Source organism: Astatotilapia calliptera, chromosome 6 (assembly GCF_900246225.1).
Source record: "Astatotilapia calliptera chromosome 6, fAstCal1.2, whole genome shotgun sequence".
Classification (NCBI taxonomy): Eukaryota; Metazoa; Chordata; class Actinopteri; order Cichliformes; family Cichlidae; genus Astatotilapia; species Astatotilapia calliptera.
Genome location: NC_039307.1, coordinates 19,308,463 through 19,334,015, shown reverse-complemented (window position 1 = coordinate 19,334,015; position 25,553 = coordinate 19,308,463). Strand labels below are relative to the sequence as shown.

The window sequence follows — 25,553 nt, the reverse complement described above, 5'->3', positions numbered from 1 at the left end:
GAGTTAAAAAATTATAAACTCACATCTCACTGGTTTATTTACACGTTTGACTTTGAATTGGTTAAGAATACAAAAAATTTGTTTGCCAGCACAAATGAACATGCGCAAACATTAGTCAATAATAGTAAGCTTCACACACACACGTGCACTCCAGTAGGCACACCTCCTGACCACTGTTCCATCCTCTTTGATAGTCTCTCTTTCTACCACCAGAGGGAGCTCTGTTCCGCTAAAACCACTCAAATAACCGAATGCCTGGTGGCATGAAAAGCAGAGAACACAGTCTCTTAATTCAAAGTGATTAAATAATAAAAAACATACATTTGAAACTCGAAACATCTTCACAATGTGCTGTTTGTTTATTATTTTTTTTAAACCTAAGGTGCTAAGACATGAAGAATGTTGATGTATAAGTATTATGTTAATATGTGGTTATGTGGTTGGGGAATAACGGTGACAAAGTGTTTAAAAACCTTCTTGAAGTCGTCCTGGGCTGTAGGCAGATCAGAGGTCAAAGACTGATCACCATGGTGTGTCACTGTCCTTTCACCCTCCAACACGGTTGTCCTTTCCGTGTGACTGATCTTGCGGCCATCAGCCGTCTCCTGCCTTGATGATGACGAATGCTCACGTTCGGTAAAAGTCACCTAGGTCAAAAAGTTTATTTAGCTGTACTTTATATATTAATGTCAGTATAGATGTTACACCTTCCATTTTTTGGTAAAAAACAAAACAAAAAACAACCCCAAAACAAAACAGAACAAAACACTATGAAGAAGGACATCTGCAACGAACATACCTCTGTGTGGTCTCCCTCACTTTTCACGACTGTCCGCTTCACAACCTTAGAGTAGCCATCTCCCTCCGCTGCAGGGACAAACCCCTGAGGAGCTCCTTCTAAGGTCGTCTCTTCATGCTCCGCACCATCCGCGGAAACACACTTACGTATAATTTTACGGGTAACCTGAGCAAGATAATGCATTTAACGACTATATATAGGATTAACTTATACTTGCATATAATGCATATAGTGCATTTTTTCTCCACCTTTTTGACAACTATGTGTCCATTTTCATCCTTGTACCTTTCTTCTGACACCGACTGGGCAGGGAGGTCTGGCATTTCATCAGCCTATGAGGAAAACAAGACAACTAATAATCATACAGGCTCATTTGGGTCAGTGAAATATTCACTTCTTTAACTGACAAATTAGTGCAACTGTATGTTCGAGTATAATAATGCACACAACTTTTAAGCAGTAATTCAGTGAGAAAACAGAGACTTCGGGACACAGGAAACAAACTTGCATTTTCAGATGTATTTTGTTAAATAAACCAAGAAAAAAAGTGCTCACAGCAGCACAAAACTCTCAGGTTAGGCTCATACATGTTAATCAAGGGGTGTGTTATCTAATTTGAACCCATTTTAATCCTTTCTGTTAAGACTTAAGGTTGTTAGAAAATAAACATTTGTAACTTGACAGTGAAAGTTTTTAGCTTTCATTTAGTTGCCACACTGGTTTAAAACGTCATCAGTCATGCTAAATCAGATACCTGAATGACAACTCTTCTTTGTACTATTCTGGCAGTCAAAAATTCATCATCTGAACTTTCTGACATTGATCCAAGCTCAGCGTTGATCTCCTGACCAAGCAACACAAATCCATTGACATTTAATAATGAATGACAGCATGAATGCTAGGTTTGCAGGAAAGCAAGCAAGAAGCAGAGTGATATGTTGCACTTTCAGATGATTGCATGTCGTTTTGTACATTACACTGAAAGTACAACATGGCAGTCTATAATTAAACAAAAAAAGAAAATACACCATGCTCTTACCTAGATGACAATAAATGTGCCTACTGATGAAAAAAAAAGTAACTCATGTTATCACTGTGAGTGATCCTACTAGTTACAGGCAGCAAAGTGACATGCTAAGTTAGGATTAGTCAAATGTGAAATCAAAACAAATTAAGGGTTAGAAGGAGTTTTAGCTCCCATTCACGTGTCTACAGGGTTACCAGCAGTCATTCCTCTCTGAAGCAAATATAGTCATTTGGCCAAGCTCAGCTCTGGGGAAAACACTTGCAGTTTTTTTTTACCAACTCTCATCTTACCCTTGTCAGAGATTTATCAGTATCATGATATGCTGCAGTTTCACAGACAGGTGGTGGTTGTGAAGTCTCACACAAGGTGAATTCTTCATCTGATGTTTCTTGCATTTCTTCTCTCTTTACATCTACACGATAAATAGGCTCATGGACAAAAGAAGCGTCTTCGTAATCTTCACTTCCAGAAGACAACAGTACTTTTTGATTCAACTTTTCCTGCACTCTAGAGTGATCCTGGGCTTGACCTCCACTTGACCTAGCTCTTGTCTCAGACTCATCAGGATCAGGCTCTGAGAAATCGGATGAACCCTGTTTGCAGTCAAAGTAAGGCTCTGGGTCAGAATATTCATTGGTTGGACTGTCTGCACCACTATGCACTATAGGACTGTATCCTGAAGGTATCTGAGTATAGGTAGATGAAATAGAGGAGGCCTCTGCGTAGCCAGGTGGCAAGTTGTACTCTTCATCAGAGGCTGAAGAAGAATAAGTTTTGGGTTTGACTGAAGAAGACTCAGAGTCAAAACATTCATCGTCTACTGAAGTCAGAGATCCTTCTGAATGGTGTTCACTGGTCCTGTCCTCATCTGAAGATATTTTTAAGTTCCTTGATGAGGAATTGGGCACCAGTTCTTCAAAGCTGAAATTTCTTGCAGATATCACTGTCTCAGGAGTCAAATCAGAAAGAGACTGTGAAGACAAATCTTCATTATGTATACTGTCAACAGAGTTTGCTGCCCATAACTGAAGTCTATCTGGGTTAGTCTGTGATTCTGTCACACCTTTAAAGTCATTAGATGGCATAGCTAATTCATGTGCTTCTTGACTCTGAAGAATGTCAGTTGTAGCATCTTCCCAACAAATATCTTTCTCAGGTATGTCAGACTTGCTCTTTGTAGCAACTGAAGGAAATTTCTGAGTATTATTTAGACCATGTGTGCTTAACTGAAATGCATCCACATGAAAGCTTGGTTGTTCCATTTCTTCACAAAGTCTTTGGGAAGATTCTGGGCTCGAAAGGGATTCATTAGAGGACTCAGAACTGTCTTTATGAAGACCAGAGCTTGATGGTACGCTTATGACAAGTTTTGTTACATCGGGAATGACTGAGACCATTTCATGTTCAAGCTGAATGGATGTCTGGAAATGTGGATGCTCTGTAATGGGAATATCTGGGTTATCTACTGCAAGCTGTGCAGCAGATGATAGATTGACTTTTAGCATATCACTATATTCTGCAGGGCTGTGATCCTGAAGGAAAATATCTTGGAACTCATACATTTGGTCAACTGCAGGGATCTCGTTGGTGGATTCAGATGAATGTGGTTTAAGTGCCTCTGGTCTAAACTTAAGTTTCATCTCCTCCAGATCTGACAGAAGCTGGTCAAGCTGAGGGGACCCAGACCCTGGTGGTGTTGGTGTGGATTCTGAGGACATGACAGTTGCAGCATCTGGGCTATCTTGAGCTGTTTGAGAGACTGATTCTAGAGTCATGAAGCTTGGTTTAACTAAGCCATAATCTTCACTTGTGGGAGATGACATTTTGTCTTTTTCCTGTGGTGCACTAATTTGATTGTTCACTGTGGTGTCAAATTGTGCTTTACTCAAGTCAAAGTTAGCTGGAATTGGTAATTCTAGTTTTTTAGTGAAAACTGTATTTGAATCACATGGTAAGGATGGGGATTCTGCTGGAAAGACCTGCCTCTGTCCTAATTCAAGATTTTTTTGTTGTGAATCTTGTGAAATATTTGTCTTGGAAGATGCAGGTGACACCTGAAAGAAATGGTACAATGAAGTGGGAATTAAAAATAAATATCATGGGTGGTTTTGTTGTTGATTTAAGGAAGACTCCAATGACGCATGCATTTTCCAAGATTTTTCAAGGACAAGTTGGTGTTTTAAATACAAGAACAGTGAGCAATATTTTAAATAATTAAGTTCACTTGTAGTGCACATGCATATAAAACAGAATTAACATATTAAGAAATATGTTAATACATGTATTTAACAAGCAGCATGAGGTTTAAAAAGCATGGCATGACCTATTAAGATGCCCATCGATATTTTTGAAATATTCTTCATAGCAGTACATAATTGACAAGACATTATATTACAACTATGATAGACTTGCAAAAATGAATAACAAAAGATTTGATTTACTGTGAAGATGAACATGCATAAGTATAGTATAAAGTCACTTCCATGTCATATAAAGTCAGCCATCCAGCAGTTTATAAAATTTGCTAGTGCATTTTGCTGAGCTGCATTACTGCAATAATAATAACACCGTTTCAAAAAACCTGCCCAAATGACACAGCATTATAAGGAAAGGTTACAAAAACACATCAGGTGAAAATTTGAATCAACGCAACCAACCCAAGGTGTTGCGCCCCTGCCAATACATTTGGGAAAGCAAAATGTGTGGGTTTTAAATGTAAAAATTCTTTGGCGGAGGATGTACTTTCAAAGAGGAAGAAAAATATCAGCTGTGGCAAATTTAGAATTCTGTGTTTTTTAACTGAACAGCTAAATATTGCAAAAAATTTGCTGCAACTACAGTAAATAAAAAATACATTTCTATTGGTAATCTCTATTAGTTTTGCTTCAGAGAAAGGGCATTCTACCTGTTCTAATGCAAACATGCCATGGTCAGAGAGCCATTGCTTGTTATTGGGGGAAGCTACTACTTATAAAAATCAACACTGCATTCACTGATATGCAACAGCCTTTGCTGCCTTACCAATGCCATGGAAATTTTTCTCTTGAACTTGATCGTGGATTTTCTTTTCATGGGCTTTTCATGTACTTGGGAAGATCAGTCTTGGACATGTGATATTGTTGTGTCCATTTTTGTTCATACACAAGTTGTATTCACTTCAGGGATTCTTTTTTCCTTGAGGTTGTTCATTGGAAAGCCTCCTCCAGCCAGGTACCATGATGAAAACCACTGTTTTCTACAGATGGCTTGTGACTCAAATGATGAAAACTAGCTGTGGTTTATTGTGATCTAATATAGACTTTTTGGCATTTAGGCTTTATTAAAAAACAAACTGAAAAACGATTATTTATATCTTAGTAAAGAGTTATAGGTTCGTTTTCAGATGTTTCATTTTGTGTAGTCTTTGTTTCAAGATATGTATCTGTGACTGTAACTAATGTAGAGTGAAATCAGAATTTTGTAATCTATTTGAATGCTCTTCTATTTTTTCTTCTTACTTGCCAAAACCAACAGCAACAGATCCTCTGTCTGAACTAGCCTGCATGCCAGATATACTTGGGCAAGATAGTAACCCCAAGTTGCTCTTCGATGCATCCACTGGAGTGTGAATTTTAGACAGAAAGCAATTGCATAGAAAAAGAAAAAAAAAGTGCTTGTATGAGTGGGTGAATAAGGCAAGTTGTAGCGCTCCGAGTGCCTTGTCAGAGTAGAAAAGTGCTATATAAGAACCAGTCCATTTACTACTGCTTGAGCATAGGGCTTTGTCTGATTGTTGGGGAGTTTCACTCTAATCTGAATTTTAAATAATTTTAGTGATTGCAGGCAACAAATCATCAACAACTGACTGTGTACACCTTTTTTTGTACAGTACATTTATGGGGGACCCGTAGGATTGAATATTAAACTCTAAAGTATAGAGTGTACAATACACATTGTATACAATAAAAACTAGTGTATACAATCGATAATATGGTCATATCACATAAAAGAAAAATAGCAAAACATAAATAATTACAGTGTCTCTCCAGATTAGATAGATAGGTAATTTTATTATCTGAGCTGTGAATATACAATGTTATGCCTATAATGTCTATTCTCTGAAAGACAGAATTGAGTTGGTGGAAGACAGATGATCTGTGACAAAGCACAACACCTGTCAACTCCCTCTGGTGGCCCATCTGCACCATGTGATGACAATTCATTTGCTAACTTTTTATTTATCCAGGGAACATAGTGACAGATATAGCATTTCATTTCCTTTCTAAATTATTTGTTGCACCAAATATTATAATGTCTTAAAATCAGAGTCAAATACCTCAGCACTCCTGAACAAAACTGTTTTGACCAGATGGTGACCCTTTAATTTATAATTTATGTTGTCACGCCTCCATTTGAATGTGCCCCTACAGCATCAGATAGGCATTTCTGCTGGTGTAACTCTACTAACTAATGCAAAAGCTTGTTTGGACAGAATAAAACAGATAAACAACTGGTCAAACTGCATTCTGAGTATGAGCAGTAGGTCAGCCACAACATTGAAACTACCTGATATTTGGTAGACACCCAGCAAAACACCTATGGTCCACTTATGCATGCACATAGGATGTTACATGCAGGTTACACTATACAAGACTAGACCTTGACTAGACCTTACTCCAAAATGTGGCCTGGATTTCCAGCATTACAGCCTTAAGCCTGTGACAAAATCAGCAGACTTGAGCTTAATAAAACTTGACAAGCGTTAGGGGTGGGCGGTAGAAACGGTATACGATAGAAACAATATAAATTTGGCCAACGGTAGAGATTTTGACTTATACCGCTCTACCGTGATAGCGCATGTTGACGGCGTCATCAAGCTGTGCCTGTTTTGGTCGAAAGCATTGCAGCAGCTGCAAACAACATCATCTGCAAATTATGCCGGGCGACAGTAATAGCAAGGAGACGAAGCACTTTTCGAATATGGGGAAAGCTAAAAACTGCGCTTCCTCCACTTCCGTACCATTGATTCAATAATGATGAATTCTCTCGCAGCTGTTCTATTCCCATGTTGTTGCAGTATATTAATGACTAACCTCGTATTGTGGATTACCTCAGTTGTTCTCCTGACTGAAGTTTTGTCCGTTTATAGCATCCTGCCATGCAATTGCATTTGTCCCTAACCACCAGAAATCCTCACGTTAACTTTTATCGAGTGGAAAAAGGTTAGCGTTCATCCTTCAGCTTCACTGTGCTAATGTTATGCTAACATAGCTGTTTTGCTAGCGATCACGTAGCACATCATTATATACCAGCTAGTCCAACTTCAGTAACCCTACAAAAATCACTGCTGTTTAGTTTTCTGTCTGTTTTCATTTATGTTGGAAGTCATAGCAGACCTGTACATTTTAATTTTTCAGAAATCTCTCAGTCAGAACATGCTATATCATGTTTAAGTGGAAACTAGCGAGCTAACTTCCTGCTAACTTCTAACTCCATTAAATTTAATAAATTCTGTTTTCATGGATGCCTGGATGTTAAACTTAATTGTTACACCTGGTAAAGCAGCAACGCTGATTATTTTATTAAGGATGAAAGAATTTAGACAGTTTTTCGTTTGACTTTGGGACCTGAAGCAGACGGAGTTTTGGACCCGGATTACTCCGCGAAGCTCCTGACTACGGCAGCCGTAACGCTCCGGCAATCCATCAAGCTGTGCGCCTTCATAGCTTACCAAAATCATACTAAAACATTTTTTGACAGATTTCTACCACATAAAATCGGTTCGAGGTGAGTAAGCACAACCAGAATTCAGACATAAGGCACACTGTCGATTTCTGAGAAAATGAAAGTATTTTATGCCTTATAGCGGGGGGTAGACAACCTTTCTGATGATGAGTACCATCTAAAATTTCCTCAGAAGTCAATGTGCCATATGATTGCATTAGCAATAAATTTAATAACTCTATATTGACAGTTACACACTATATAGAACAACTTTATAGAATTATATTTGTTCGCAGATGTTTGCAGCTATCAGCGAATAGTTATCAGCTGTTTTGAAACAAAAAAATACACTTTTTATCCATAACAAGAACTCCATAACAGCAAATGAACTGTACAACAGAAAATGCAAATGCTCTTTATGGTCTCCTCACAACAATGATAAGAAAAATAAACTGAGCCAATATGACATGTTTGTTAATACAGGGATACACATGTTAATGTGATCTCTGGTCTCCCACTCAGAGACACAGGTCTACGAGTGTCCAGCATGCAGACCGCTACCTGAGGACACTCTTCGTGTGAGAGAAAATCTGCTTACACAGATATGTAGAGCCAAATACTGTCAATAATGCCTCTGCAATGTTCTGAAGACAGTTAAACTTGTCAGGTAGTGATGTCCAGCAGGTGAAAATGCAAGCTCCATGAACACGCACAGCTATGGATTCCAGCTTCGTTCGTAGTTCTGCAAACTTTCACCCCCACAAAGTTGAGGTTTTCAGTTCAATCAGCTGCATTTCAATGTCGCATTAACTGGCATTAACTCAGCCAGTTAATGCGAGACAAATCCAGCTGCTCATTAAAGCCTTCTGGTTTGATCAGTCTCGAGTCTACGGATGTATCCGTGTATTTCTGTGGTGCTGATGCTGCGCTGAGCGGAGAGCTCCTGAAGCATCTGAAGTGTCGGAATGTGGAAATTTCAACATCGCTTGAAAAAACTGTCAGCTAGCAACGTCCCTCTCACTGGTAAGCTAAGTTATTTTTAGCCAATTACAAGTTGAATCTGGTCGTTGTGGTTGTTAGCTAAGATACCGTCATTAAGAAGCGGCACAACTAGTGTGTCTATGTGAGCTAATTTGTGATGTGCACCGCTGGCCCAGCCATTTATTTTTTAATGCACCTTCTCAGATTAACTCACTGCGTGTCGTGCCCAGGGCTGGACTGTGACAAAAGATCGGCCCGGGCATTTTGACTAGAGACCGGCCCACCAGGTATTAAAAGATATAAAGCCTTTGAATGAAAACAAACGCCTTGGTGACAGTGATGTACACTGTCTTGTTGGTATATGTATGATTTCTATACATTTTACGTCAGATAAAAACTTTGGTTATAAGATTCAGATAATTATTTAATAAAAGCTAGATATTTTTAAATGAGAATAAGAAAGAAACATATTTCTTTGTGCCCCCCTTTCCCTGTTAATGCCCTACCTGGCCCCCTGGCAAAACTTTGCTAGATGATGTTGCTGTTTTCCTGTTTCCGCTGGTTTCCTGTTTCTGGTGCAAAGTGGGCGATAAACAAGCATAGCCGATCAGCTGATCATTGATCAGTTTCATGACTGAAGTAGCAACAGGAGAGGGAGGGGGAGAGAGTGAGAGAAGAAGAAACAGCTGTGCAGCGTAAAGACGCAGAAAAACTCCAGCTTTGCTTGTGAAGCTCGCACACAAGAATTTCACTCACATGTGCTGTACCAATGTACCTGCACATGTGATGTGACAATAAAAGTGATTTGATTTGATTTGCTTTGTGTCTTTTTCCATTTTAGCTGAAGTACGGGACAAACTGTGTTCCTTTTCAGCTCAATACGAAACGCGTAATATTTTCTCTGAATATGGGATTATTCCGTTTTTTACAGGACGGTTGGCAACTCTACTAACTAACCTTATGAATAAAATAAAGTTCGCTATCAGTAACATCATAGCACTTGCCCAGCTGTATAGAAACTCCGCCAGCTAGTACGCAGTACGGGTTATTGTAACTGACTGTAAAAAGTCAGCACAACGAAAATAAACTACACCTAAACTTGGTTTTTCTATGACCCAGATAGACTGCAGGTCATAACGTCTTACCTGAAGTTCAGTTCACCTGACACTGGGACCAGCGGCTGCCTCGGGTCTCTCCTCCTGCCCCCCCTTTCCCTCATCCACCCGCTGGCCTCTGGTGGTGGCTATGGCGGAGCTTCCACAAACAACTGAGTTATTTTTACACATCGACCAGTATCTGGCCAATCCACCACCTTTCATTGTTTATACCGTTACAAAAATAAATAAATAAATACATAATCAGCCCATAAAAACGAAAAATCACCCGGTATGCCAGATGGCCAGTCCAGATACGGTCGTGCCATCAGTTAACCCTTGGCACGCGTGCCCAGGGTTGTCGACCCCTGCCTTATAGTGTGTAAAGTATGTTATACAGAAGAAAAGAATATATCGCGATATATATCGTTACCGCACATGCTTCAAATTATACCATGATATGGATTTTAGGCCATATTGACCAGCCCTAACTGGCGTGGATAATCATTAAACATTACACATTAGGGAACATGAAAGGCTTGGTCAAACAAAAAAACAAACCCCCCTCAAAATTAGGGCTCAAAATACAACCACATTCACTAAAAAAGGCAACAGTTGAAAACACATAAGGGAACATTAAGCTCATTTTGAGTTAATCCCATGATCCTAGTAGTACCTAGAAGCCCTAGCAGTAACTAGTTGGCCTTACTTGCATTGAGGAAAAGAGCATAAGGACTAAGGAATAAAGGAATAAAGGATAAATAGAATATATGTGTAGGGGAATCACACAGTTTATCATAAATTAACGTCATAAGTCAAGATTACGGGTGTCTTCAGCATTGCAATAGAGATGCTTGAAGATCTAATAACACAATAGTTGTTATGCAAAAAAAGATGACTGGTGACTGGTGAAATACTAGAGAAAAAAAACTGAACCATTTTAGTTACTATTGCGTCAGGATATTTTTTGTGATGTTCAACTGACTTGACTAAATAGGTGGATGGTTTCAGAAAATCTAATATCACAACAAGGACATTTTCCTTTATACATTGGATCAGAAAGATGTGACATTAGTTTGGGAAAACAAACTTTGTTTTGTATGCTAGAATCACTAACATATCTCATTTCATATGACTGTGGCAAGGAATGCAAAGATGAAGTGTGTACCTGGGTATGGTTTTTATTAACTAATAGGTTTTGAGAAGATAGAGGTTCAAAATCTGATGAAAAAGCCTTGGCTGAAGTTGATTTTTCTCTGAAAGCATGACTTGATTTTCGGGACGAAGTTGTGTCGCGTTCATTTTCTGGGGACGAAGGACTATTATTTGATAAAGAATCGGGATCAAAATCAGATGAATGTGACTGAGAGGACACTGGTCTGATCTCATCAAACATAATTTCCAGACGCAAATCAGAATCTTCCCAGTCTGAAAATGCTGATTCTGGTGTAACCGACCTTTGCCCTAACAATTCCGCATTACATTCATTATGGGGACATCTGAACTGAGGAACAGGTGAGTCCGGAGAGAGTGGCCTAAATTCACCTTCAGACTCCAGCGATTCAGGAGACTGTGGCCTTAATTCCGCCACCCACTCGTCTAGAAGATAAAGGGTATGTTCTGTATCAGATGCTTCTGATGGCGAAGATGCAGAAGGCATAGTTCTCAAGTCACTACTTTGGAAGTCAAATAAAGTGTCACATTCATTGTCATGTGTAAAGCCTCGCACAACCTGTGCATAGGTCAAAGTTCTTGAAGCAGGCAGCAAAGGCGATGATTTTACAGTAAGAGCTGAGTGTTTAACTTCAACATTTAAAGAATATGAATCTGGTGAATCTGGTTTGTTGTCTTCAAACATTTGTGCAAGACAAGATTCTAAATCATCATTATCGGACATTGTTGAAAGAGGTGACGTGGGACTTTTTTCAGAATATTGCAAGTAGTAGTTACAATGTTGACTGATTGTTGGACTTAACATCAGGGAAGAAGAATGAGGACATTGATGAACTGACACCACAGATTCTGGGGAGGATGCTCTAAAGTCTGCCAGCCAACTGTTCAAGAGTGAAAAGTCCAAACCAGGAGACACAAACTCTGGAGACAATGCTCTATTATCTGACAACAGATCCAGACTAAAATCAGATGAATGTGACTGAGAGGACACTGGTCTGATCTCATCAAACATAATTTCCAGACGCAAATCAGAATCTTCCCAGTCTGAAAATGCTGATTCTGGTGTAACCGACCATTGCCCTAACAATTCCGCATTACATTCATTATGGGGACATCTGAACTGAGGAACAGGTGAGTCCGGAGAGAGCGGCCTAAATTCACCTTCAGACTCCAGCGATTCAGGAGACTGTGGCCTTAATTCCGCCACCCACTCGTCTAGAAGATAAAGGGTATGTTCTGTATCAGATGCTTCTGATGGCGAAGATGCAGAAGGCATAGTTCTCAAGTCACTACTTTGGAAGTCAAATAAAGTGTCACATTTGTTGTCATGTGTAAAGCCTCGCACAACCTGTGCATAGGTCAAAGTTCTTGAAGCAGGCAGCAAAGGCGATGATTTTACAGTAAGAGCTGAGTGTTTAACTTCAACATTTGAAGAGTAGGAATCTGGTGAATCTGGTCTGTTGTCTTCAAACATTTGTGCAAGACAAGATTCTAAATCATCATTATCGGACATTGTTGAAAGAGGTGACGTGGGCCTTTTTTCAGAATATTGCAAGTAGTAGTTACAATGTTGACTGATTGTTGGACTTAACATCAGGGAAGAAGAATGAGGACATTGATGAACTGACACCACAGATTCTGGGGAGGATGCTCTAAAGTCTGCCAGCCAACTGTTCAAGAGTGAAAAGTCCAAACCAGGAGACACAAACTCTGGAGACAATGCTCTATTATCTGACAACAGATCCAGACTAAAATCAGATGAATGTGACTGAGAGGACACTGGTCTGATCTCATCAAACATAATTTCCAGACGCAAATCAGAATCTTCCCAGTCTGAAAATGCTGATTCTGGTGTAACCGACCTTTGCCCTAACAATTCCGCATTACATTCATTATGGGGACATCTGAACTGAGGAACAGGTGAGTCCGGAGAGAGCGGCCTAAATTCACCTTCAGACTCCAGCGATTCAGGAGACTGTGGCCTTAATTCCGCCACCCACTCGTCTAGAAGATAAAGGGTATATTCTGTATCAGATGCTTCTGATGGCGAAGATGCAGAAGGCATAGTTCTCAAGTCACTACTTTGGAAGTCAAATAAAGTGTCACATTCGTTGTCATGTGTAAAGCCTCGCACAACCTGTGCACAGGTCAAAGTTCTTGAAGCAGGCAGCAAAGGCGATGATTTTACAGTAAGAGCTGAGTGTTTAACTTCAACATTTAAAGAATAGGAATCTGGTGAATCTGGTCTGTTGTCTTCAAACATTTGTGCAAGACAAGATTCTAAATCATCATTATCGGACATTGTTGAAAGAGGTGACGTGGGACTTTTTTCAGAATATTGCAAGTAGTAGTTACAATGTTGACTGATTGTTGGACTTAACATCATGGAAGAAGAATGAGGACATTGATGAACTGACACCACAGATTCTGGGGAGGATGCTCTAAAGTCTGCCAGCCAACTGTTCAAGAGTGAAAAGTCCAAACCAGGAGACACAAACTCTGGAGACAATGCTCTATTATCTGACAACAGATCCAGACTAAAATCAGATGAATGTGACTGAGAGGACACTGGTCTGATCTCATCAAACATAATTTCCAGACGCAAATCAGAATCTTCCCAGTCTGAAAATGCTGATTCTGGTGTAACCGACCTTTGCCCTAACAATTCCGCATTACATTCATTATGGGGACATCTGAACTGAGGAACAGGTGAGTCCGGAGAGAGCGGCCTAAATTCACCTTCAGACTCCAGCGATTCAGGAGACTGTGGCCTTAATTCCGCCACCCACTCGTCTAGAAGATAAAGGGTATATTCTGTATCAGATGCTTCTGATGGCGAAGATGCAGAAGGCATAGTTCTCAAGTCACTACTTTGGAAGTCAAATAAAGTGTCACATTCGTTGTCATGTGTAAAGCCTCGCACAACCTGTGCACAGGTCAAAGTTCTTGAAGCAGGCAGCAAAGGCGATGATTTTACAGTAAGAGCTGAGTGTTTAACTTCAACATTTAAAGAATAGGAATCTGGTGAATCTGGTCTGTTGTCTTCAAACATTTGTGCAAGACAAGATTCTAAATCATCATTATCGGACATTGTTGAAAGAGGTGACGTGGGACTTTTTTCAGAATATTGCAAGTAGTAGTTACAATGTTGACTGATTGTTGGACTTAACATCATGGAAGAAGAATGAGGACATTGATGAACTGACACCACAGATTCTGGGGAGGATGCTCTAAAGTCTGCCAGCCAACTGTTCAAGAGTGAAAAGTCCAAACCAGGAGACACAAACTCTGGAGACAATGCTCTATTATCTGACAACAGATCCAGACTAAAATCAGATGAATGTGACTGAGAGGACACTGGTCTGATCTCGTCAAACATAATTTCCAGACGCAAATCAGAATCTTCCCAGTCTGAAAATGCTGATTCTGGTGTAACCGACCGTTGCCCTAACAATTCCGCATTACATTCATTATGGGGACATCTGAACTGAGGAACAGGTGAGTCCGGAGAGAGCGGCCTAAATTCACCTTCAGACTCCAGCGATTCAGGAGACTGTGGCCTTAATTCCGCCACCCACTCGTCTAGAAGATAAAGGGTATGTTCTGTATCAGATGCTTCTGATGGCGAAGATGCAGAAGGCATAGTTCTCAAGTCACTACTTTGGAAGTCAAATAAAGTGTCACATTTGTTGTCATGTGTAAAGCCTCGCACAACCTGTGCATAGGTCAAAGTTCTTGAAGCAGGCAGCAAAGGCGATGATTTTACAGTAAGAGCTGAGTGTTTAACTTCAACATTTGAAGAGTAGGAATCTGGTGAATCTGGTCTGTTGTCTTCAAACATTTGTGCAAGACAAGATTCTAAATCATCATTATCGGACATTGTTGAAAGAGGTGACGTGGGCCTTTTTTCAGAATATTGCAAGTAGTAGTTACAATGTTGACTGATTGTTGGACTTAACATCAGGGAAGAAGAATGAGGACATTGATGAACTGACACCACAGATTCTGGGGAGGATGCTCTAAAGTCTGCCAGCCAACTGTTCAAGAGTGAAAAGTCCAAACCAGGAGACACAAACTCTGGAGACAATGCTCTATTATCTGACAACAGATCCAGACTAAAATCAGATGAATGTGACTGAGAGGACACTGGTCTGATCTCATCAAACATAATTTCCAGACGCAAATCAGAATCTTCCCAGTCTGAAAATGCTGATTCTGGTGTAACCGACCTTTGCCCTAACAATTCCGCATTACATTCATTATGGGGACATCTGAACTGAGGAACAGGTGAGTCCGGAGAGAGCGGCCTAAATTCACCTTCAGACTCCAGCGATTCAGGAGACTGTGGCCTTAATTCCGCCACCCACTCGTCTAGAAGATAAAGGGTATATTCTGTATCAGATGCTTCTGATGGCGAAGATGCAGAAGGCATAGTTCTCAAGTCACTACTTTGGAAGTCAAATAAAGTGTCACATTCGTTGTCATGTGTAAAGCCTCGCACAACCTGTGCACAGGTCAAAGTTCTTGAAGCAGGCAGCAAAGGCGATGATTTTACAGTAAGAGCTGAGTGTTTAACTTCAACATTTAAAGAATAGGAATCTGGTGAATCTGGTCTGTTGTCTTCAAACATTTGTGCAAGACAAGATTCTAAATCATCATTATCGGACATTGTTGAAAGAGGTGACGTGGGCCTTTTTTCAGAATATTGCAAGTAGTAGTTACAATGTTGACTGATTGTTGGACTTAACATCAGGGAAGAAGAATGAGGACATTGATGAACTGACACCACAGATTCTGGGGAGGATGCTCTAAAGTCTGCCAGCCAACTGTTCAAGAGTGAAAAGTCCAAACCAGGAGACACAAACTCTGGAGACAACGCTCTATTATCTGACAACAGATCCAGACTAAAATCAGATGAATGTGACTGAGAGGACACTGGTCTGATCTCATCAAACATAATTTCCAGACGCAAATCAGAATCTTCCCAGTCTGAAAATGCTGATTCTGGTGTAACCGACCTTTGCCCTAACAATTCCGCATTACATTCATTATGGGGACATCTGAACTGAGGAACAGGTGAGTCCGGAGAGAGCGGCCTAAATTCACCTTCAGACTCCAGCGATTCAGGAGACTGTGGCCTTAATTCCGCCACCCACTCGTCTAGAAGATAAAGGGTATGTTCTGTATCAGATGCTTCTGATGGCGAAGATGCAGAAGGCATAGTTCTCAAGTCACTACTTTGGAAGTCAAATAAAGTGTCACATTCGTTGTCATGTGTAAAGCCTCGCACAACCTGTGCATAGGTCAAAGTTCTTGAAGCAGGCAGCAAAGGCGATGATTTTACAGTAAGAGCTGAGTGTTTAACTTCAACATTTAAAGAATAGGAATCTGGTGAATCTGGTCTGTTGTCTTCAAACATTTGTGCAAGACAAGATTCTAAATCATCATTATCGGACATTGTTGAAAGAGGTGACGTGGGCCTATTTTCAGAATATTGCAAGTAGTAGTTACAATGTTGACTGATTGTTGGACTTAACATCATGGAAGAAGAATGAGGACATTGATGAACTGACACCACAGATTCTGGGGAGGATCCTCTAAAGTCTGCCAGCCAACTGTTCAAGAGTGAAAAGTCCAAACCAGGAGACACAAACTCTGGAGACAACGCTCTATTATCTGACAACAGATCCAGACTAAAATCAGATGAATGTGACTGAGAGGACACTGGTCTGATGTCATCAAACATAATTTCCAGACACAAATGAGAATCTTCCCAGTCTGAAAATGCTGATTCTGGTGTAACCGACCTTTGCCCTAACAATTCCGCATTACATTCATTATGGGGACATCTGAACTGAGGAACAGGTGAGTCCGGAGAGAGCGGCCTAAATTCACCTTCAGACTCCAGCGATTCAGGAGACTGTGGCCTTAATTCCGCCACCCACTCGTCTAGAAGATAAAGGGTATGTTCTGTATCAGATGCTTCTGATGGCGAAGATGCAGAAGGCATAGTTCTCAAGTCACTACTTTGGAAGTCAAATAAAGTGTCACATTTGTTGTCATGTGTAAAGCCTCGCACAACCTGTGCATAGGTCAAAGTTCTTGAAGCAGGCAGCAAAGGCGATGATTTTACAGTAAGAGCTGAGTGTTTAACTTCAACATTTGAAGAGTAGGAATCTGGTGAATCTGGTCTGTTGTCTTCAAACATTTGTGCAAGACAAGATTCTAAATCATCATTATCGGACATTGTTGAAAGAGGTGACGTGGGCCTTTTTTCAGAATATTGCAAGTAGTAGTTACAATGTTGACTGATTGTTGGACTTAACATCAGGGAAGAAGAATGAGGACATTGATGAACTGACACCACAGATTCTGGGGAGGATGCTCTAAAGTCTGCCAGCCAACTGTTCAAGAGTGAAAAGTCCAAACCAGGAGACACAAACTCTGGAGACAATGCTCTATTATCTGACAACAGATCCAGACTAAAATCAGATGAATGTGACTGAGAGGACACTGGTCTGATCTCATCAAACATAATTTCCAGACGCAAATCAGAATCTTCCCAGTCTGAAAATGCTGATTCTGGTGTAACCGACCTTTGCCCTAACAATTCCGCATTACATTCATTATGGGGACATCTGAACTGAGGAACAGGTGAGTCCGGAGAGAGCGGCCTAAATTCACCTTCAGACTCCAGCGATTCAGGAGACTGTGGCCTTAATTCCGCCACCCACTCGTCTAGAAGATAAAGGGTATATTCTGTATCAGATGCTTCTAATGGCGAAGATGCAGAAGGCATAGTTCTCAAGTCACTACTTTGGAAGTCAAATAAAGTGTCACATTCGTTGTCATGTGTAAAGCCTCGCACAACCTGTGCATAGGTCAAAGTTCTTGAAGCAGGCAGCAAAGGCGATGATTTTACAGTAAGAGCTGAGTGTTTAACTTCAACATTTAAAGAATAGGAATCTGGTGAATCTGGTCTGTTGTCTTCAAACATTTGTGCAAGACAAGATTCTAAATCATCATTATCGGACATTGTTGAAAGAGGTGACGTGGGCCTATTTTCAGAATATTGCAAGTAGTAGTTACAATGTTGACTGATTGTTGGACTTAACATCAGGGAAGAAGAATGAGGACATTGATGAACTGACACCACAGATTCTGGGGAGGATGCTCTAAAGTCTGCCAGCCAACTGTTCAAGAGTGAAAAGTCCAAACCAGGAGACACAAACTCTGGAGACAACGCTCTATTATCTGACAACAGATCCAGACTAAAATCAGATGAATGTGACTGAGAGGACACTGGTCTGATCTCATCAAACATAATTTCCAGACGCAAATCAGAATCTTCCCAGTCTGAAAATGCTGATTCTGGTGTAACCGACCTTTGCCCTAACAATTCCGCATTACATTCATTATGGGGACATCTGAACTGAGGAACAGGTGAGTCCGGAGAGAGCAGCCTAAATTCACCTTCAGACTCCAGCGATTCAGGAGACTGTGGCCTTAATTCCGCCACCCACTCGTCTAGAAGATAAAGGGTATATTCTGTATCAGATGCTTCTAATGGCGAAGATGCAGAAGGCATAGTTCTCAAGTCACTACTTTGGAAGTCAAATAAAGTGTCACATTCGTTGTCATGTGTAAAGCCTCGCACAACCTGTGCATAGGTCAAAGTTCTTGAAGCAGGCAGCAAAGGCGATGATTTTACAGTAAGAGCTGAGTGTTTAACTTCAACATTTAAAGAATAGGAATCTGGTGAATCTGGTCTGTTGTCTTCAAACATTTGTGCAAGACAAGATTCTAAATCATCATTATCGGACATTGTTGAAAGAGGTGACGTGGGCCTATTTTCAGAATATTGCAAGTAGTAGTTACAATGTTGACTGATTGTTGGACTTAACATCAGGGAAGAAGAATGAGGACATTGATGAACTGACACCACAGATTCTGGGGAGGATGCTCTAAAGTCTGCCAGCCAACTGTTCAAGAGTGAAAAGTCCAAACCAGGAGACACAAACTCTGGAGACAACGCTCTATTATCTGACAACAGATCCAGACTAAAATCAGATGAATGTGACTGAGAGGACACTGGTCTGATCTCATCAAACATAATTTCCAGACGCAAATCAGAATCTTCCCAGTCTGAAAATGCTGATTCTGGTGTAACCGACCTTTGCCCTAACAATTCCGCATTACATTCATTATGGGGACATCTGAACTGAGGAACAGGTGAGTCCGGAGAGAGCGGCCTAAATTCACCTTCAGACTCCAGCGATTCAGGAGACTGTGGCCTTAATTCCGCCACCCACTCGTCTAGAAGATAAAGGGTATGTTCTGTATCAGATGCTTCTGATGGCGAAGATGCAGAAGGCATAGTTCTCAAGTCACTACTTTGGAAGTCAAATAAAGTGTCACATTTGTTGTCATGTGTAAAGCCTCGCACAACCTGTGCATAGGTCAAAGTTCTTGAAGCAGGCAGCAAAGGCGATGATTTTACAGTAAGAGCTGAGTGTTTAACTTCAACATTTGAAGAGTAGGAATCTGGTGAATCTGGTCTGTTGTCTTCAAACATTTGTGCAAGACAAGATTCTAAATCATCATTATCGGACATTGTTGAAAGAGGTGACGTGGGCCTTTTTTCAGAATATTGCAAGTAGTAGTTACAATGTTGACTGATTGTTGGACTTAACATCAGGGAAGAAGAATGAGGACATTGATGAACTGACACCACAGATTCTGGGGAGGATGCTCTAAAGTCTGCCAGCCAACTGTTCAAGAGTGAAAAGTCCAAACCAGGAGACACAAACTCTGGAGACAATGCTCTATTATCTGACAACAGATCCAGACTAAAATCAGATGAATGTGACTGAGAGGACACTGGTCTGATCTCATCAAACATAATTTCCAGACGCAAATCAGAATCTTCCCAGTCTGAAAATGCTGATTCTGGTGTAACCGACCTTTGCCCTAACAATTCCGCATTACATTCATTATGGGGACATCTGAACTGAGGAACAGGTGAGTCCGGAGAGAGCGGCCTAAATTCACCTTCAGACTCCAGCGATTCAGGAGACTGTGGCCTTAATTCCGCCACCCACTCGTCTAGAAGATAAAGGGTATGTTCTGTATCAGATGCTTCTGATAGCGAAGATGCAGAAGGCATAGTTCTCAAGTCACTACTTTGGAAGTCAAATAAAGTGTCACATTCGTTGTCATGTGTAAAGCCTCGCACAACCTGTGCATAGGTCAAAGTTCTTGAAGCAGGCAGCAAAGGCGATGATTTTACAGTAAGAGCTGAGTGTTTAACTTCAACATTTAAAGAATAGGAATCTGGTGAATCTGGTCTGTTGTCTTCAAACATTTGTGCAAGACAAGATTCTAAATCATCATTATCGGACATTGTTGAAAGAGGTGACGTGGGCCTATTTTCAGAATATTGCAAGTAGTAGTTACAATGTTGACTGATTGTTGGACTTAACATCAGGGAAGAAGAATGAGGACATTGATGAACTGACACCACAGATTCTGGGGAGGATGCTCTAAAGTCTGCCAGCCAACTGTTCAAGAGTGAAAAGTCCAAACCAGGAGACACAAACTCTGGAGACAACGCTCTATTATCTGACAACAGATCCAGACTAAAATCAGATGAATGTGACTGAGAGGACACTGGTCTGATCTCATCAAACATAATTTCCAGACGCAAATCAGAATCTTCCCAGTCTGAAAATGCTGATTCTGGTGTAACCGACCTTTGCCCTAACAATTCCGCATTACATTCATTATGGGGACATCTGAACTGAGGAACAGGTGAGTCCGGAGAGAGCAGCCTAAATTCACCTTCAGACTCCAGCGATTCAGGAGACTGTGGCCTTAATTCCGCCACCCACTCGTCTAGAAGATAAAGGGTATATTCTGTATCAGATGCTTCTAATGGCGAAGATGCAGAAGGCATAGTTCTCAAGTCACTACTTTGGAAGTCAAATAAAGTGTCACATTCGTTGTCATGTGTAAAGCCTCGCACAACCTGTGCATAGGTCAAAGTTCTTGAAGCAGGCAGCAAAGGCGATGATTTTACAGTAAGAGCTGAGTGTTTAACTTCAACATTTAAAGAATAGGAATCTGGTGAATCTGGTCTGTTGTCTTCAAACATTTGTGCAAGACAAGATTCTAAATCATCATTATCGGACATTGTTGAAAGAGGTGACGTGGGCCTATTTTCAGAATATTGCAAGTAGTAGTTACAATGTTGACTGATTGTTGGACTTAACATCAGGGAAGAAGAATGAGGACATTGATGAACTGACACCACAGATTCTGGGGAGGATGCTCTAAAGTCTGCCAGCCAACTGTTCAAGAGTGAAAAGTCCAAACCAGGAGACACAAACTCTGGAGACAACGCTCTATTATCTGACAACAGATCCAGACTAAAATCAGATGAATGTGACTGAGAGGACACTGGTCTGATCTCATCAAACATAATTTCCAGACGCAAATCAGAATCTTCCCAGTCTGAAAATGCTGATTCTGGTGTAACCGACCTTTGCCCTAACAATTCCGCATTACATTCATTATGGGGACATCTGAACTGAGGAACAGGTGAGTCCGGAGAGAGCGGCCTAAATTCACCTTCAGACTCCAGCGATTCAGGAGACTGTGGCCTTAATTCCGCCACCCACTCGTCTAGAAGATAAAGGGTATGTTCTGTATCAGATGCTTCTGATGGCGAAGATGCAGAAGGCATAGTTCTCAAGTCACTACTTTGGAAGTCAAATAAAGTGTCACATTCGTTGTCATGTGTAAAGCCTCGCACAACCTGTGCATAGGTCAAAGTTCTTGAAGCAGGCAGCAAAGGCGATGATTTTACAGTAAGAGCTGAGTGTTTAACTTCAACATTTAAAGAATAGGAATCTGGTGAATCTGGTCTGTTGTCTTCAAACATTTGTGCAAGACAAGATTCTAAATCATCATTATCGGACATTGTTGAAAGAGGTGACGTGGGCCTATTTTCAGAATATTGCAAGTAGTAGTTACAATGTTGACTGATTGTTGGACTTAACATCATGGAAGAAGAATGAGGACATTGATGAACTGACACCACAGATTCTGGGGAGGATCCTCTAAAGTCTGCCAGCCAACTGTTCAAGAGTGAAAAGTCCAAACCAGGAGACACAAACTCTGGAGACAACGCTCTATTATCTGACAACAGATCCAGACTAAAATCAGATGAATGTGACTGAGAGGACACTGGTCTGATGTCATCAAACATAATTTCCAGACACAAATGAGAATCTTCCCAGTCTGAAAATGCTGATTCTGGTGTAACCGACCTTTGCCCTAACAATTCCGCATTACATTCATTATGGGGACATCTGAACTGAGGAACAGGTGAGTCCGGAGAGAGCGGCCTAAATTCACCTTCAGACTCCAGCGATTCAGGAGACTGTGGCCTTAATTCCGCCACCCACTCGTCTAGAAGATAAAGGGTATGTTCTGTATCAGATGCTTCTGATGGCGAAGATGCAGAAGGCATAGTTCTCAAGTCACTACTTTGGAAGTCAAATAAAGTGTCACATTTGTTGTCATGTGTAAAGCCTCGCACAACCTGTGCATAGGTCAAAGTTCTTGAAGCAGGCAGCAAAGGCGATGATTTTACAGTAAGAGCTGAGTGTTTAACTTCAACATTTGAAGAGTAGGAATCTGGTGAATCTGGTCTGTTGTCTTCAAACATTTGTGCAAGACAAGATTCTAAATCATCATTATCGGACATTGTTGAAAGAGGTGACGTGGGCCTTTTTTCAGAATATTGCAAGTAGTAGTTACAATGTTGACTGATTGTTGGACTTAACATCAGGGAAGAAGAATGAGGACATTGATGAACTGACACCACAGATTCTGGGGAGGATGCTCTAAAGTCTGCCAGCCAACTGTTCAAGAGTGAAAAGTCCAAACCAGGAGACACAAACTCTGGAGACAATGCTCTATTATCTGACAACAGATCCAGACTAAAATCAGATGAATGTGACTGAGAGGACACTGGTCTGATCTCATCAAACATAATTTCCAGACGCAAATCAGAATCTTCCCAGTCTGAAAATGCTGATTCTGGTGTAACCGACCTTTGCCCTAACAATTCCGCATTACATTCATTATGGGGACATCTGAACTGAGGAACAGGTGAGTCTGGAGAGAGCGGCCTAAATTCACCTTCAGACTCTAGTGATTCAGGAGACTGGGGCTTTAATTCCACCACCCACTCGTCTAGAAAACAAAGGGTATGTTCTGTATCAGATGCTTCTGATGGCGAAGACGCAGAAGGCATAGTTCTCAAGTCACTAATTTGGAAGTCAAATAAAGTGTCACATTCGTTGTCATGTGTAAAGCCTCGCACAACCTGTGCATAGGTCAAAGGTCTTGAAGCAGGCCTTAGCAATTCTTCATTGTACTCATTATGGGGACATCTGAACTGAGTAACAGGTGAGTCAGGAGAGAGAGGACTAAATTCATCATCAGACTCCAATGATTCAGGAGATTTTGGCCGCAATCTTAGGCATGATTTTACATTAAAAGCTGAGCGTGTAAGTTCAATATCTGAAGAATAGAAATCTTTTGAATTTTTTTTGTTATCCTCAAAAACTTGTGTAGGTACTGTTCTCAAGTCACTGATAAGGGTTAACTCCTTTTCAGTTAGAGTGCATACGGTCCCCAAACTTTTTGTATCTTCAGGAAATACATAATCCCTCTGTTTTCCTAGCGATGTATGTGAAATTTTCAAACATGGCCTTAGTGCTTCCTTCTCAGTTGTGAATAATGCATACTGACAGTCTTTGTTTACAGTTTCATTTAAGGGTTTTTTTGTGTTAGAGAATTGAGTTATCGTTGGAAAGTCCAAAATGTATTTTGGTCTCTCCACTAAGTCAAACACAAGTGGTTGGGCTAAAGATATTTTTTGCAAGTTGTCACAAGTTTCAAGTTTTTGGTGTTGGTCTTTGGTAGGTGATAATTCTTTCACCGAAGTCAAATTTATAGTCTCTTTCATTTCATTGTATTCTGGAGCCAATTTTGGCTTTGTTGTTAAATCTTCAACTGACTTCCCTGGTAATGAATTATTTTCTAAAGATTCTGCTTCCAGCTTTGAAAACCAGTAATCAAGGTAAGATTGACTCCTTTCCTCTCTTAATTTTTGGACTCCAGAAACTAGTGGCTTAAATTGAAATGACTCTTCTTCTTTAGCTGAACAGCCCAAGTCTTCAGTGTCAATGATTTTGACTTCTACACATGTAAGAGTAGATGAATCCATAATTGGTATTTCTCGTCCTTTCATGTGACATATCAATGAATCTGATGCATCTGTGGTTTTATCATCTCGCCATTGATTAAGATGAGATGAGCAATTCTTTATAGTATATTGCTTGACATCACATGCATTATGTTGGTGCTGTGAAGCAGAAAAATGTGGTGGAAGATAAACTGATGTGGCAGATTGCTGGGGGATAGACGGAGGGCAATCACAATCTACATAGTCCTCCATCAAAGGGCTACTTTGACCTGCTTCCTTTACACTGAATTTTTGGTAAGAAGTTGGCATCAGGGATGGTGAGGATGGATTTTCTCCTGAATACTGTAAATAATAATGACAGTGTTGATTCATTAGCTGTGTGCGAATTGGCTGTGACAGCAATAGTTCAAGAAATGAAAAACTGCACTGAGAAGTTTGCGATTGTGGGGAAGATGGTCGGCAATCCCTATCTGTAGATAAATAGTCATGAATAGCTGCACACAAGTCAGGTGAAGATATTCCTTTGTGAACTGAAAGATCATATTCATTTTCTACTATCACAGGTGAGAATGTTCTGGATTCTTTCTTTAAATGTTCACCCTCATGTCTTGGACTATATTTAGAGATTAGATAGTCATTCGATACTGGTCTAGAGTGTGAAATTACAGGAACAAAAGCCTTTGACCCAAAAAGCAGTTTGTGGTCGTAACTACATGACTCACAGGTGTTATATTCATTTTCAGTGAAGTTGTTTGTAACTTCTGGAGAACTACATCTCTCAGACATAACAGAGAGTGCATAGGTCTCATCAAATATACTTGAAAAGTCTGGAGGTAATACTCTTTCCCCACCCTGAGGAGAGTCAGGTGACATTGCTCTATAATCACTAACTGACATGACAGATTCGGGGGATGACAATCTAGGTACAGATTCATTTAACATCCATGCATCTGGAAGGAAGTGACCACTTTCATTAGCGGGAGAAAGGGAGCCACACTGCTCTTCAGATGCTAAAGAATCAGGGGTCAATCGGCTGCAGTCTATAAAAGTGGAAGGTAATGTGATACCACACTCAGGTGTTTGTAGTGTGAGATAAGTGACAGGCTGGAAATAGTGGAAAGACAAATTCTCTGGCTCAGTAATGCAGGACCTGTTTGCTGCTGCTACAACATTGTTACTGTTTGGAGTAGTAGAATAACAATTACAGATCATCTCAGTTGAGTCACAAGCCATACAATGAGGGCGACAGGTTGTCTGACTGCATGGCATCATTGTCTGTATGCCATTTTTAAATGGATTCACGTTGCTGGACTTAGCTGTTGCAATATTGAGTTCAGTTGCCTGCATATCAGCATTGTCATCAATGAAGGGCAAGTTTTCCAGAATGACTTCACTATATACATTGCACTTTGTTATTTCTTCTTTGCTTAACTTGAAGGGTTTGGTGTCCATGTCCACACCTGAAACCTGTGTGGTCTTGTCATGACTATAGAGTAC

General features: G+C 40.6%; 1 protein-coding gene across 21 annotated transcripts in view; it reads right to left on the bottom strand.

Moving 5' to 3' along the window:
- ank2a (ankyrin 2a, neuronal) overlaps positions 1 to 25,553 on the bottom strand; it is an 83,012-nt gene that overhangs the window by 3,089 nt on the left and 54,370 nt on the right. For 18 of the 21 annotated variants that reach the window (XM_026170865.1, XM_026170874.1, XM_026170866.1 and 15 more), the window contains 6 exons: positions 2,117 to 3,880; positions 1,554 to 1,643; positions 1,048 to 1,131; positions 800 to 964; positions 474 to 647; positions 164 to 255 (listed from right to left, as the gene is read on the bottom strand). In XM_026170865.1, the coding sequence (XP_026026650.1) occupies positions 164 to 255; positions 474 to 647; positions 800 to 964; positions 1,048 to 1,131; positions 1,554 to 1,643; positions 2,117 to 3,880 (2,369 nt within the window). The remainder of the gene's footprint in view (positions 1 to 163; positions 256 to 473; positions 648 to 799; positions 965 to 1,047; positions 1,132 to 1,553; positions 1,644 to 2,116; positions 3,881 to 25,553) is intronic. The other 3 variants (XM_026170877.1, XM_026170871.1, XM_026170878.1) reach the window with 3 other exon arrangements.